This window comes from Nicotiana tabacum, chromosome 1, assembly GCF_000715075.1.
Source record: "Nicotiana tabacum cultivar K326 chromosome 1, ASM71507v2, whole genome shotgun sequence".
Classification (NCBI taxonomy): Eukaryota; Viridiplantae; Streptophyta; class Magnoliopsida; order Solanales; family Solanaceae; genus Nicotiana; species Nicotiana tabacum.
In genome coordinates, this window is record NC_134080.1 from 87,119,984 (window position 1) to 87,135,346 (window position 15,363).

Here is a 15,363-nt window from a genome sequence, read left to right on the forward strand (position 1 = left end):
TAAACTGTACAAAACACGAATTTTTTTACTAATTAGAAATAAGGGAAATAAGGTCTCTGAATTTACCCTAATATTTTATTAAGTAGAAAATTTCTAGTTACAAAATAATAGGCGATGCTATAGGATCCCAAAGTGATATTGTGCATTATGTCTTTTTATAATTTTAAATAAAATAATATTTTTTTAAATCTCTTATGTACAAAGGACTAATCTCTTTAAAAATAAGTTTGTATTGAGGTAAAAAATTTCCACCCAATAGTTTAGGCACATATGAAGCCGCCTGTTTCACTTACGTGTCATTAGTATAACCCGCCACGCGACATCTCTCTCTAACAATTTTCAAAGGGCAGCAGCCCCGCGGCGGGAGATACAACATTACATTTTACGTTACAGAGAAAGCCAGTTTCTTCTCTTCAACTATACCGCTCTCTGCAACTGCTGTCGAAAGGTGAATACATGATGTCACGTTTGATCAAAGCTCGACTTTCCCTCTCCAGATTCTCGTAAGCTCTTTATATACTCCTAATCTCCCATTCCGTCTCCACTTTAAAGTTAGTTTGAAAATTATAGGCACAGTCCTGGTTACTTCGTCCTTTTCCACCGTTTTACATGTTAAATTTTTTGGTGTTTATTTGTCCGAGGTAGTTAAAAAATTGAAGGCATATTGTCCAGCTATTGGAAATGACGAGCTCGTAATTTGGGTTTGAATTTGTTTGGCTTTGTGTATTTTTGAATTTTGCATTTTATCTTCTGGGGAAGTGTCTGTGTGTGTGCGCGAGAGAGAGCGTATGTTGAAGTATTTTGCATCAGTTGATACTTCTATTTAATCCAATAATGATGAATAAATGAGAACACACTTTGAGTACTCAAGAAGGCCAATGAAGAGATCATGTTCAATGCACGTGACCTTTTCATACAAAAAGTAACCATGTTATGAGAGTCTCATTTTTGCATGATCTCTTTTTATTACTGTATTATATACAACAACTACTACAAGTTACTCAAACAAGTTGGGGTCGCCTATATGAATCTCATTTCTCCTCTTAAGCTCAACACATTTCATCATCATACTAGATAAAATAGAAGTTAAAATAATAGTAATGATAATAATAATAATAAAATTAGAAGTTCTCTAACCAGACTAAAACTTATTCTCAACTAGTAGATATCACCTATATACGTAGTTCTATAAGTAGGAGAAAAACGCACGGCTAGGGAAAAAAGTGCGATATGTTCAGAACTGAAATAATATGTCCTAATTTGGGGGTTGTCTCTTCAGCATTACTCTTAAACATCTATTTCTAGATATTTGCACCGGTTGCTGCATTATTGGCATTTAGTTATGTGTACGTTGATGAATCCTCATAATACAAATATCAATACGTTATGTGTAGTATTTTTTAGTTGGCTTCTTTTCTTTGTTTCTGCTTCATTTCTTGGTCCATACTCCATTCATTCTAAGAGGAAGATCCTTGATTTAAAATTGATGAGTTCAAACCTTTAAGGTTTTTAGCATTGAACTCGTTATACTTTTAAAATTATGGGTTCAGAATTTGATACTTGTTGAAATTTTAGAGGGTTTTCATTATATATTTATTCTCCATGTTAAAAAATGTTAAAAATGCCGGGTTCTGATGAACCCGTAGTTTATAAATTCATCTGCCACTATGCATTTTTATTGTCAAATGGAACTCTAATTTATCCCTTTTTTTCGCGAATGCTGATGTTATAGTTGAGCTAATTTGCTAAGTTTTGAATAGGAGCATGACGTCATCTAGAAATCTTCTGTTTTTGTCAACCGAGTCTAATAAAACAGATGAGCCATTTAGAGTTGAGGAAGCAGAAACAGTAAATGTGCCTCCACCTCCAACGGAGAAGGTGCATAATGTTTCAAGTTTAAGCTGGACTGAACCACAGCTTCTTGCTTTCTGAAGTGACTATCTTACACTCTTTTCAGCTACTTGTGCTGGGTGGAAATGGATTTGTTGGCTCACATGTCTGCAAAGAAGCTTTGGACCGTGGTCTTACTGTTGCCAGTCTTAGCAGGTATTTCGTTTTTCCTACACAATCGCTTGTTTATATATGTAGCTGTACTTCTTAGTTGGATTTTATTTTATGTGGAGAATAAAGTACTGTAATGAGTCCATGCTTGCCACATTCAAGTTAATGAAGGAAAGAAGACAAAGAAAAGCTCTATTTTGGCAGTCTAGTAGCTAAGCTGTTTGTTTTTCTTTTATATGTTGAGTTGTTGGCTTGGCTGTCCTCTACACTCTATGTTTTTCTGATTGATCACTTCAAAGCTGAAGTAAGTACTGAGGCTACACATGGCGAACAATCAAAAGCTGATAATTTTGCTCTTCAACTTTGGATCCTGCACAACCTTTTTCGTGAACTAAAGCTTCGACTATAAATTGAGAAGGCAAACATCCCCATGACATTCACACGATCCATACTCGTTAATCTGCTTTTGCAGATTGGCTAGAGTAAAGAAATTGCATTACTGAAAAGAAATATGAAATCTATTGGCAGTCTACCTTACTAATCCAAATTTCTCCTACTTCTTGCCACCACCCATCTAAAGCACTTACTAAAAGTTATGATGAAATAATGAAGTAAAACATCTCAGAGAAACAAAAGGAAGGGAAACGGAGGTTCATCCTCAAGGCTGCTAATGGATGATAGGTAGAAGACTTGAAGGGAAGAAATAAAGAAAGAAAGCAAGCTTTCTTGCATCTGTATCTTGTTGAGATATTTGTTTGAAATGTCTTGGTCTGAGTATCCATGAGCTTTTCTGTCTCGCCCTTTGACTTCATGGATCAGAAGGTGGCGTTGGGTTAGGGATACGAGCATGGGAGAGAGATGTTAACATGGGGAAAAGTTGAAGTTGGGAGCAGAAAAGGTGGTAAAGGAAGGGTTGCAGAACAAGGAGCCAGGGAGAGAAGATATCAGGCGAAGGAGAATCATGTTTCTTAATGTGTGCTTTGCCTACATTAGAGTGATTAAGGACGTGTATGATGGAGCTAAGACACGGGTCATGATAACGGGAGGAGACTCAGAACACTTCCCGGTCGTGATGGGGCAGGGATCAACCCTTCGCCCGTTTTTGTTTTCCTTGGCGATGGATGCATTAACGCGACACATTCAAGGGGAGGTGCCGTGGTGTATGTTATGTGCGGATAATATAGTTCTGATTGACGAGACTCGAGGAGGTGTTGACGACAGACTGGTGGTTCGGAGGCAGACTCTTGAGTCTGAAGGTTTCAAGCTGAGCAGGACCAAGACGGAGTACTTGGAGTGCAAGTTTAGCGAAGTTACCGAGGAAGTAGACATGGGTGTAAGGCTTGATACACAGGTCATCCCAGGAGAGAGTTTCAAGTACCTTGGATCTATAATACAAGCTAACAGGGAGATTGATAAGGATGTCACACACCGTATTGGAGCAGGATGGATGAAACACATGCTCGCTTTCGGTGTCTTGTGTGATAAGAATGTACCGCTGAGACTTAAAGATAAGTTCTACAAGGTAGTAGTTAGACCGACTATGCTGTATGGAGTCGAGTGTTGGCCTATCAAGAATGTTGCGGAAGCCAAATGTATATAGTGTGAATAAATCACAACTACTATACCAAAAATTATGACAACCACCAAATAATAAATAAGACAATAAAACAACAATAAAGGGAACACCAGAATTTACGAGGTTCGGCTAATTTTGCCTACTCCTCGGACACAACCAATATTTTATTCCACTCCAAAAATACAAGTGAAATAATACTAAAGAGAGAAGATACAAATGCCTTAAACAAATGAGAAGGCAAATGAGAGGTGTGTTTCAATCCTAAACATTAGGCCTTCTTTTATAGGGGAAAAATCCCCCCAAACTTAACTCCCAACCAATGTGGGACTTTGGCATTTTGCCAAACTTCAACAAATCTCCACCTTGGCAAAATTCCACATTTTCAATTCTCTCTCAATAACAAATTTTGGTTGTGTCTTCATCTTCAATCTTCAGTGTTCAACAATGTTGATCAAATCCAAACAATGTTGAAACTTGATCGCAGTCACCACCTTAGTTAGCATATCAGCAGGATTCTCCGTAGTATGAATTTTCTTCACTGTGACTCCTCTTTCTTCTATGATTTCTCGTACGAAATGATCCCGAACATCAATATGCTTCGTCCTTGCATGATAAACTTGGTTCTTCGCTAATTGAATAGCACTTTGACTATCACAAAAAATTGTGATACCTTTTTGTTCAACACCAAGCTCCTTTAGCAATCCTTGAAGCCAAATTGCCTCCTTCACAGCCTCTGTAATAGCCATGTACTCTGCCTCTGTTGTAGACAAAGCAACTGTTGACTGCAAAGTAGACTTCCAACTAACTGGTGCCTTTGCAAAAGTAAACACATAACCAGTAGTTGATCTTCGTTTGTCCATATCACCCGCAAAATCTGAGTCACAATATCCAATTACAGACTGATTGTCTTCCTGCTCAAAAACTAACCCGACATCTACAGTATTATGAATATACCGTAGAATCCACTTCACAGCTTGCCAATGCTCCTTCCCTGGATTGTGCATATATCTGCTAATAACTCCAACAGCTTGTGAAATGTCAGGCCTTGTGCAAACCATTGCATACATCAAGCTACCAACAACATTTGCGTATGGTACCTTTGACATATACTCTCGTTCAGCTTCATCCATTGGCGACATAATAGTACTTAGCTTAAAATGGGAAGCAAGTGGAGTACTAACTGGCTTAGTCTTGTCATCTATGCCAAAACGTTGAAGTACTCTCTTCAAATATTCCTTTTGAGATAAACAGAGTTTCTTTGAACGTCTATCTCTAATTATCTCCATGCCAAGAATTTTCTTTGCCTCACCCAAATCCTTCATCTCGAACTCCTTCTTCAGTTGAATCTTCAACTTATCAATTTCTTCCAAATTCTTGGAAGCTATCAACATATAGGAGAAGATATACAAAAGAACCATCTTTAAGCTTGTGCAAATACACACAATGATCGTATTTGCTTCTCTTGTACCCTTGCCGCAACATAAACTCGTCAAAACGCTTGTACCATTGTCTAGAAGATTGTTTCAATCCGTACAACGATTTTTCAAGTTTGCACACCATATTTTCTTTTCCAGCAACTTTGAATCCTTCTGGCTGAGTCATGTAGATTTCCTCCTCCAAGTTTCCATGTAAAAACGCAGTTTTTACATCCATCTGAACTAGTTCCAAATCCAATTGTGCTACCAAAGCCAACATAATTCTAATGGAGGAATGTTTTACAACTGGAGAAAATACTTCATTGTAATCAATTCCCTCCTTTTGAGCATATCCTTTGGCCACCAATCTTGCTTTGTAGCGAACATCTACTTGGTTAGGAAATCCTTCCTTCTTTGCAAATACCCATTTGCACCCAATTGCTTTCTTTCCCTTCGGGAGATTGACCAATCTCCATGTATGATTCTGATGAAGGGACTGTATTTCATCATTCATGGCAATCCTCCACTTATCTTCTTCTGAACTTTGGACTGCGTCTTTATAAGTGGTAGGAACATCATCAGCTACAATTGAGGTTGCACAAACAACCGTTTCTATGAGACGAACAGGTTTCGTTATTGTTCTTTTTGGCCTGCTGGTTGCTATTGATTCAAGTTGTTGTTGAGGTTCCTGAGTTGGAATCTCCTCTACTGGCTCTCCTTCCAGAGGGTAATCTTCATTTGTTTCCTCCTCTGCTTCTTGTGTAGGAAAAATAAATTTTCCCTCAAACTCCACCTGCTTAGAAGCACCTTTATTTTGTTTGGTATCTTCTGTTATCTTATTTACCATAGATTCATCAAAGGTAACATCCCTGCTGAATATTACTTTCTTTGTCATAGGACACCATAAGCGATATCCTTTGACTCCAGAAGTAATTCCCATAAAAATAGCATTCTTTGCCCTTGGATCCAATTTTGACTCCGTCACATGATAATATGCAGTTGAGCCAAACACGTGCAAAGAGTTATAATCTACAGCAGGTTTTCCATACCATTTTTCAAATGGTGTCTTGCCATCAATAGCAGCAGATGGTAGACGATTAATGAGGTGGCATGCATATGTAATTGCCTCAGCCCAAAATTCTTTGCCCAAGCCAGCATTGGACAACATACACCGTACCTTCTCCAGCAAGGTCCGGTTCATACGTTCTGCCACTCCATTCTGTTGTGGTGTATGTCTAACAGTGAAGTGTCGGACGATGCCATCATTTTCACAGACCTTATTGAAATGATCATTTTTGTATTCACCTCCATTGTCTGTGCGAATACACTTGATCCTCCTGCCTGTTTGATTCTCCACCATCGTCTTCCATTTGAGAAAAATTCTCAGCACTTCATCTTTGTTTTTCATTGTATACACCCACACTCTTCGAGAAAAATCATCAACAAAGGTTACAAAGTAGTGCTTCCCACCCAATGAAGGTGTTTTGGAAGGACCCCAAACATCAGAGTGTACATAATCCAAAATGCCTTTAGTATTATGGATCGCTGTACCAAATTTAACCCTTGTCTGTTTTCCTTTGACACAATGCTCACAAAACTCCAAGTTGCAAGCCTTTACTCCTTTTAACAATCCTTGATCTGATAAAGTTTTCAAGGATTTTCCTCCGGCATGTCCCAAGCGCATGTGCCATAGCTTGGTTGCTTCTGCCTCTTTGTCGTCACTGGATGTCACTGTCACTGTCCCAATAACTGTACTGCCACGATAGCGGTACATATTATTATTCTTCCGATTAGCCTTCATTACCACTAGTGCACCGGAGCATACTCTCATCACTCCATTTTCTGCAATGATTTTAAACCCTTTTGATTCCAGGGCTCCCACAGAGATGAGATTCTTCTTCAAATCCGGTACATATCGAACATCTGTTAATGTTCTGATCATTCCATCATGGTTCCTTAATCGTATTGAACCAATGCCATATGAGGTAAGAGGGCTGTTATCCGCTGTGTGGACGACTCCATATTCTCCTTCTTGAAATTCCACGAACCAGTCCCTGTTGGGACACATATGATAGCTACAAGCCGAGTCCATCAACCATATGTCTGATGATGTTGATGACTCTGTTGTAACTAATGAGAAATCTGAATCATCACAATCAGCTACATTTGAATCCATAATGGCCTTTCCATTGTTATGTTTGGCCTTATTCTTCAACTTCGGACAGTCTTTCTTCCAGTGCCCTTTTTCTCGACAAAAGGCACATTCATCTTTGTTGGGTCTGGATCTTGACTTGGATCTTCCCTTCTTTGTCCTCGTTTGATTTTGAGGACGACCCCTCACAAATAGTGCTTCTCCTTCTCCGCCCTTCTGTTTTTCTCGCTTTCTTTGTTCATAGCTGTACAAAGCCGAACAAACTTCTCTGAGAGAAATTTCGTCATTTCCATGGAGTAGAGTAGTTTCAAGGTGCTCGTACTCATCAGGAAGTGACGCCAACAACATTAAGGCCAAGTCACCATCATCATAAGTTGTATCCATATTTTGCAAATCTGTGATCAACTTATTGAAACTGGTGATATGTTCATTCATCGTGGTACCAGGAACATAGGTGAAGTGAAACAGTCTCTTCTTCATGTACAATTTATTTTGACTGTTTTTCTTCAAAAATTTATCCTCTAGTGCTTTCCATAATTTACTTGTAGAAGTTTCCTTTGTGTATGGATATTTCTGCTCTCTAGCAAGGTAGGATCGAATGGTACCGCAAGCAACACAGTTGAGAATCTTCCAATCTTCTTCTCCAATAACATCTGGTTTCTTTTCTTCAATGGCCAGATCTAGCCCTTGTTGAAAAAGGACATCTAGAACCTCGCCTTGCCACATCCCAAAATGTCCGGACCCGTCAAAAATTTCTACCGCAAATTTCGCATTTGACACAATTCTTGTCATAAGCGAAGATGCCAATGATGACGTATTGTTGACACTTGATGTAGATTCTTCTTGTTTATTGTCTCCCATATTTGACACAAATATTATTTAATAGCTGACGACACAAATCAAGATTATTCCTTTCTGATGTAGAAGATCAGACTAAGCTGCAACCACAGAGCATACTCAGACAGAACCTTGACTCAGTTACCAAGATAAATCTTTTCTGATGTGGAAGATCAGACTATGCTGCAACCACAGAGCATACTTAGACAGTACCTTGGCTCTGATACCAATTGTTGCGGAAGCCAAATGTATATAGTGTGAATAAATCACAACTACTATACCAAAAATTATGACAACCACCAAATAATAAATAAGACAATAAAACAACAATAAAGGGAACACCAGAATTTACGAGGTTCGGCTAATTTTGCCTACTCCTCGGACACAACCAATATTTTATTCCATTCCAAAAATACAAGTGAAATAATACTAAAGAGAGAAGATACAAATGCCTTAAACAGATGAGAAGGCAAATGAGAGGTGTGTTTCAATCCTAAACATTAGGCCTTCTTTTATAGGGGAAAAATCCCCCCAAACTTAACTCCCAACCAATGTGGGACTTTGGCATTTTGCCAAACTTCAACAAATCTCCACCTTGGCAAAATTCCACATTTTCAATTCTCTCTCAATACCAGGTTAGATAAGATTAGGAATGAAGTTATTTGGAATTAGGTGGGATTGGCCCTTGTGGGAGGATAAGATGCGAGAGGCGAGGTTGAGATGGTTTGGGCATGTTAAGAGGAGAAGCATAGAAGCCCAGTTAGAAGGTGCGTGAGGTTAGCCTTAGTGGGTATCAGGAGGGGTAGAGGTAGGCCTAAGAAGTCTTGGGGAGAGGTGATCATGCGAGATGTGGTGCAGCTGGAGCTGACTGACGCTAGATAGGAGGGTGTGGAGGTGGAAAATTAGGGTAGAAGGCTAGTAGGTAGTCGAACATTTCTCTTTGTCTGAGTTCGCTAGCATTAGTGTTAGTACGATATCCTTTTATTCATTCATTGATATTACTACCTATAATTTAACTGCTTTCTTGGCTTCGGTCTTTATTTTTATCTTGTTGTTATTCCTATTTGTTGCCGTTACTTTTTTCATCCGTTCTCCGGCCGAGGATCTAGCAGAAACAACCTTTCTGCCCTTCCGGCGTAGGGGTAAGGCTGAGTACATCCTACCCTCCCCAGATCCCACTTGTGGAAAATTATTGGGTTTGGTGTTGTTGTTGTTGTTATTTTTCTCTTCTTTCGGTTTTGAATATTTGAACAGGAGGTAGTCGATTCTTAGTATTATTAACAAGTACATCTTCAATGCAGGAAGTGTTTGGTGCATGCAACATGCACCTAACTCTTCTGTTTATATTAGATAGTCGTTTGGTTGCTCCAATTTTTTTTTTTAAACTTTAAATATGTTTAATTAGCAAAAAAAAAGGTTTGACGTAAAACTGCTCATTTCTTGTTAGGAAAAGTTAAAAACTTTGTTTGACTCTTTGCCTTTTATGTGAATCTTCCAATTCTTGAGATGCTGATGGTCCCTTGCATATACAATTGTCTGACAACATTCTTCCTCCAAGTTCGTTGGCCACTGCTGCACCTGTCAAACAAAGCTTTAGTAAAAAGTTTCATGCACCAGGTTGGTTGCTCTAACGGCACAAAGAAAGGTGGAAGTGGATGTAGGGTGCTTCTTAGCTAGAGTAGCTAGGGGGTGGGTTGTTATAGTGGTTAGGCTGAGTCTTCCTTAGACATAGTTATAGAATGCTTATATTATGTTAAGTGGCGGACACCTTTTCGTTGGGAAACACCATGATCATGAATGGCATAGTCACATAGCTTTATTTAGCTTCATTGACAGCCTCAATTTTTGTAAGACAGCATATTAAATTTTGTAAGAAGTTATGTTTCTTACAGACAAGTAAGAGGCTGATGTAGTCTTATGTTCTTTTCAATATTCCTAATATGGTTTCATCAGATATTTCTATGTTGCTGCCCATTCCGTTAAGTTTTGACACATTAAAGAGACCAACATATATTTACGCTACCTTATGTACCATAGCCCACTATTTGATTGATGAAAATTTTATTGCACTTATCCTTGTGTCCTCTATGCATTCTCTTCCCTGACGGAGTCTTTGTTTCTCTATCAAGATCAAAAGAAATAAAGAAATATTTTAACCTTGTAAAGTACAACAACAGAATATCTGAAATCACTTAAGGTTTTGTTTGTAATTTCTCTCAATTTTTCACACCTATTTGCAGGTTATTCTTCTGCTTCCTTTTTATTCCTAATATTAGAGCTATAGCATTTAGGTTATTGCATAAACCTTCACGATGGAAAGCTTATTCTGACTTCAGACGGTGCTAACTGTGTGCTTGTTGGGTCCTCCTTAGAATTCTTCCCCTCTCTTTGTTGGGCTGCAGTTGGTCGTGTATCGATCTCAATCTTTCTGCTCTGAAATTATTTCTTTTCCGCTTGTAGAACAGGAAGGTCATCAATACAAGAATCCTGGGCTAACAGTGTGACTTGGCATCAAGGTTTGCTATGTTCATATCTACTTTGGTTTGTTCGCCGGAGGGTCTATTTTATTTCTAGCTATGGATATGATGATGCTGGAGAGGATTTAATCATTTCCGCTTCTATATCCGACGGACAGGAAACCTACTTTCAACTGATTCGTGGAGTGATGCACTCAAGGGAGTAACTTCTGTTGTATGTACTGCCTTTGGCCTTTATCCAAGTATCCTTGTGGAACATTTCAATATCTAATGCAAACTGATGGAAAATTTTGCTACCTGTCTTTTCTTTGTTTTATGTTTATTTGTTTTGCAATTAGTATTATTTTTTTTGGCTTTTGGGCAAGGGAAAGGGACTTTGAAAAGGCTTTTTGTATATCCAGCAACATTTCCATCACTTGTCTTCACTGAAAGTATTTCTGAATAGGTTCATCAGTGTCATTTTAGTTTTCACAAGATGCTTTGTCTTTGGGTGTGTGTTTGGTGTGAAGGAAAATATATTCCAACTTATGTTTTGGTGTTTGGGTGCTGAAAAATATTTATGAGGGAGAACATTTTTCTGCCAAAGGGAAAGCGGACTTCCCTCACCTTTTTGATGAAGTATTTTTCTTCACAATTATCTCAACTCTTAACTACATATCACTGTTTAACCAATATGTTGATATCATTATCAATCTCTAATGCTCAAGATTATTATTTGAAACCTTACCAGATTTGCTATATTATTATCAAATTTTAACAAATATGTTGTCCCGAAAATATTCGGGAAAATTTTTTCAGAAAATAAGTCATTTTCCTGATTTTCTTTTGAAAAGAGACTTTTGTTATGCCAAACACACACTTGAAACTGAGAAATCTTCCGGAGAATTATTAACAATTTTAGAAGCAAAGATGGTTTTGAAATATTGGAACATAGTATCTTGTCACTTATGTTAGCTTCTACTAAATATAATGGTAAGTTTAATCAAATACTGCTAAGGTTGAGAAATTTTGACGGGCCTTTTGTTACACATCGTATTGGAGCGGGGTGGATGAAATGAAGGCTCGCATCTGGTGTTTTGTGCCATAAGAATGTGCCACCAAGACTTAAGGGCAAGTTCTACAGAGCGGTAGTTAGACCGACTATGCTGTATAAAGCCAAGTGTTGGTCAGTCAAGAAATCTCATGTCCAGAAGATGAAAGTAGCAAAAATGAGGATGTTGAGATGGATGTGTAGGCATACCAGGAAAGACATGACAAAATTAGGAATGAAGTTATTAGGGACAAGGTGAGCGTGGCTCATGTGGAAGACAAGTTGCTGGAATCGAGACTGAGATGGTTCGGGCATGTGAAAAGGAGAGACACTGATGCTCTGGTTAGGAGGTGTAAGCGGTTGATCGTGGTGGGTCAGAGGAGGGGTAGAAGGAGGCCTAAGAAGTATTGGGGAGAAATGATTAGGTAGGACATGACACTACTTCAGCTTACCGAGGACATGACCCTCGGCAGAAAGATGTGGAAGTCGAGAATTAAGGTTGTGGGTTGACAGGTGGCCGTGATTTTCTCCTTTGTCTTACCAATAGTATTAGCACTAGTCTTGTATTTTCCTATTCCTAGTTCCTTGTTATTACACGGTGGGTCATTCTTACCAGTAGTATTGCCGCTATTCTTGTATTTTTGTAATATCTTTGCTATTACACACTTTGCCATTTGTTTCTATTGCCTATTACCTTGTTGGTGCTATTATTTGTGTATTCCTTTCTTTTAACTGTTCTTGAGCCGAGGGTCTATCGGAAACATCCTCTCTATCTTCATGAGGTAGGGGTACAGATTATTCTCCCCAAACCCCACTTGTGGGATTCTACTGGGATTGTTGTTGTTGAAATTTGATTAATTAAAAATTTTGGGAGACGTTTCTTCTTTTCATCTGGAGTGTGGGAAGGATGGAAATAGATAAATAAAGTGAAAGGGATGAAGCATCTTTATACATGGAATAAAAACAGTAAAACATTTTTGTTTCTATTTTTTTAATCCCATGGAATTTGAGTAAATGAATCTAATAGAAGTGTCAGATTATTGTATTTTAAAAGTTCAAGATCATCTTTGTTGCCAAAAAAATTCTAAGATTAAAGCGTGCGCCTGACTAAAGTTTAAATATTACCGGTCTACTGTACTTGTCGGGTTATAGTGGGATAATATTCTTCCTTTCCCTTCTTAGACTGCCATCCAACTCTCTATTTGTGTGTGTAATCTTTGCGCAGGAGCCATACTAGTATACAAAATCCTGTGTTCCAGAAGCTGAACTGTGAACTGTTTCCTGAAGAACTTTTCGGGCCATACTAGTATACAAAATCCTGTGTTCCAGAAGCTGAACTGTGAACTGTTTCCTGAAGAACTTTTCACCGCTTTTGTGGGTGTTGGCATGGGGGAATGAAAATAAATATGAAGTTACTCCCTCTGCCCTAGTTATTGGTTAACGAATCTTTTTTGGACATTTATAGCATTTGTATTTTCTAGCATTGTTTAGTTGTAAGATTTGCTTTAGGGTATTAAGGTACCTTTCACCTGTACATAGGTTTTCTTAATCCATTAGTTAATGTTTAAAGAAAATTTTTAAATTGACATGGTAATCCAAAGTAAGCTGTCTAGGTGGCTGAGTAATATCTTTTCCGATCACATGAATGTTTTAATATGCTCCAGCTAATGTTCACAAGAGAACTGTTGAACCTTGTACGGATTTGTTTCTTTTTGAAGTTTATTACTTGAACCTTGTGCAAAGTCTGATCAGTACTATAATATCAATATTTATTCTTCTGTCCTCTTCTAGTGTAAGCTAGCTTGATGTGCACACAGCTCGTCGGTGAAGATCAAAATCTGGCTTTTCGTATAGGCCTTTTATAAGATGCACACAGCAGTGGCAGTTACAGATGGATTTTTGTTTCAATTACTTCCTGGTTTAATTTGAAACGTTAATTGCTAGGAGTACATAATGTCCCTCTTTGGAGATTTAATGGTGGTAGTACTTTTATTTTGGATATGATTTTCTCAAAGTTAAGAAAGGACTGCTTGGTCTGTCCAATAGGCATGTGAGAAGGAGATTAGTATTAGCTGAGTAGCAGAGATGGTTGGACTCGGAAGCATCAGAGAATTTCTCTTCGATTCTCCTTTGTAGGTCACGGGTTCGAGCCGTAAAAGCAACCACTAATGCTTGTATTAGGCTGTCTGCATCACACCCTTTGGGGTGCGGCCCTTCCCGGACCCTGCGTGAGCGCGGGATGCTTTGTGTACTAGACTGCCCTTTTCTTTCTCCTTTGTGTGAGGAGACTATGGTAGAAATTTTTTGACCTACTGTAATGCAACATGGCTCGGAAACATGTAAGATCCTAAGCTCTACTCCTAGGAATGGCAATAGGAAATTTGTGAAAAAGAGAATTGTGGATGATAAAACCTAATGCGAGAAACTATTGGATATATTCTGATGCAACACGCTTAGAAACATGTGAGATATTGAGCGTTCTTGCTGGGAACGGAGGTTAGAACATTTGAGAAATGGAGAATACTTTTTTGTTTGTTTGTTGGATCGGTGACAAAAAGGAGAACTATTAATCTGATGAAAAGAATAGTGAAAAACACTTCTCTCAGGGTTAAATGCTGGAATTACAAAGATACACACGAGGCAAGAGAAGAGGGAAAATCCATTGGAAAAGTAGAGATATTCACCTAGGTCATTCTAGGATCTTACACGGGAAATTTCAGTTGAATAACTGAAACCAATCCTCTTCCCGTCAGGTTAAACATAGCTTGCACAAAAGCTAATCCAAACACCCCGGTTTCTTAAAAAAAGCATAATTTCACGCATATGGACTTCTATAGATGGAATCAAGAAAGAATTTCTTCGGTACTACTCTTTCAGAATCTCATCCTGAGACCTAGGTGTGTCATTCTATATCAATGTTTTGGCTGCTCAAACCGGTATAGGTACAAAAGTGCTTGTGGCTTGGGCAGTTATTGCGGACCAAGGGATTTGGTGGTCGACTATCATTCGTACTTGGTAAAGGTTGTGGATTCTTTTCTTTTCGTCCCAAAATGGAACAACAGAATAGGGACTTAGATGCACCGTGCATGCAAGTTTGGGTTTGGTTGGGAGAGCTGGTCAAAGAATGGAACCTTCAGATTTTGGCATGTCCTATCAACCTCATCAACTGTAGATTCTCTCGTTTTGACATTGTCAAGAAGATGTCGGCAATCTAGTTCTATACTGTAATTGATGCTACTATGGCTTAGATAGGACTTTTGATTTGCTCAATTGTGATTTTTTGGCTGCGAAATAATCTTCTGTTGAGCACCGGAAATCCCTTATGAAGCTGCTGTTTATTCTATCTGAAGGAACATGTGATGACAACTGAAGACAAATTATAAGTACAAGTTGCTGTCAGCTCATGGATTGGTTCATTGTTAATTAATATGGCTAACCAACACTCAGGAAATAACACAAAACAAATGCAGCATAAACAAGTTCACATGTGACTGGCTTTTATCGAAATTATGACTGGGCATTGTCTCATTCTAATTATTTGTCTTGCTATTACTTGCTATCAGGACTTCTTTCACCTTCTTTAACCGAGGGTCTATCGGAAACAGTCTTTCTGTCCTTCTAGGATAGGGGTAAGGCTGTGTACATCCTACCCTCCCAGACCCCGCTTGTGGGATTATACTGGGTGGTGGTTGTTGTTGTTGTTGTTGCATTATCTCATGACTAGAATTGCATTTTTATGTTTTTATGGGTATAGGATCGATGTACGTCTAAGTCTGAAATCTGCAACCTTTTCCATCTTTCCTCATAATTAGAATTTTTCTTATGTGTTGTAAATTGGAACTTCAGGCACATTTTGAATAGGACTAGAGGCATAT

At 38.5% G+C, this 15,363-nt stretch overlaps 1 protein-coding gene across 2 annotated transcripts in view; it reads left to right on the forward strand.

Moving 5' to 3' along the window:
- The first annotated feature begins 350 nt into the window (after nt 1-350).
- Nucleotides 351-15,363, forward strand: part of LOC107827303 (uncharacterized protein At1g32220, chloroplastic-like) — a 33,887-nt gene continuing 18,874 nt past the window's right edge. The window contains exons 1-5 of one of the 2 annotated variants that reach the window (XM_075252109.1): nt 351-503; nt 1,761-1,878; nt 1,958-2,046; nt 10,442-10,497; nt 10,617-10,672. In XM_075252109.1, the coding sequence (XP_075108210.1) occupies nt 457-503; nt 1,761-1,878; nt 1,958-2,046; nt 10,442-10,497; nt 10,617-10,672 (366 nt within the window). In that variant the 5' untranslated portion in view covers nt 351-456. The remainder of the gene's footprint in view (nt 504-1,760; nt 1,879-1,957; nt 2,047-10,441; nt 10,498-10,616; nt 10,673-15,363) is intronic. The other variant, XM_075252116.1, reaches the window with a different exon arrangement.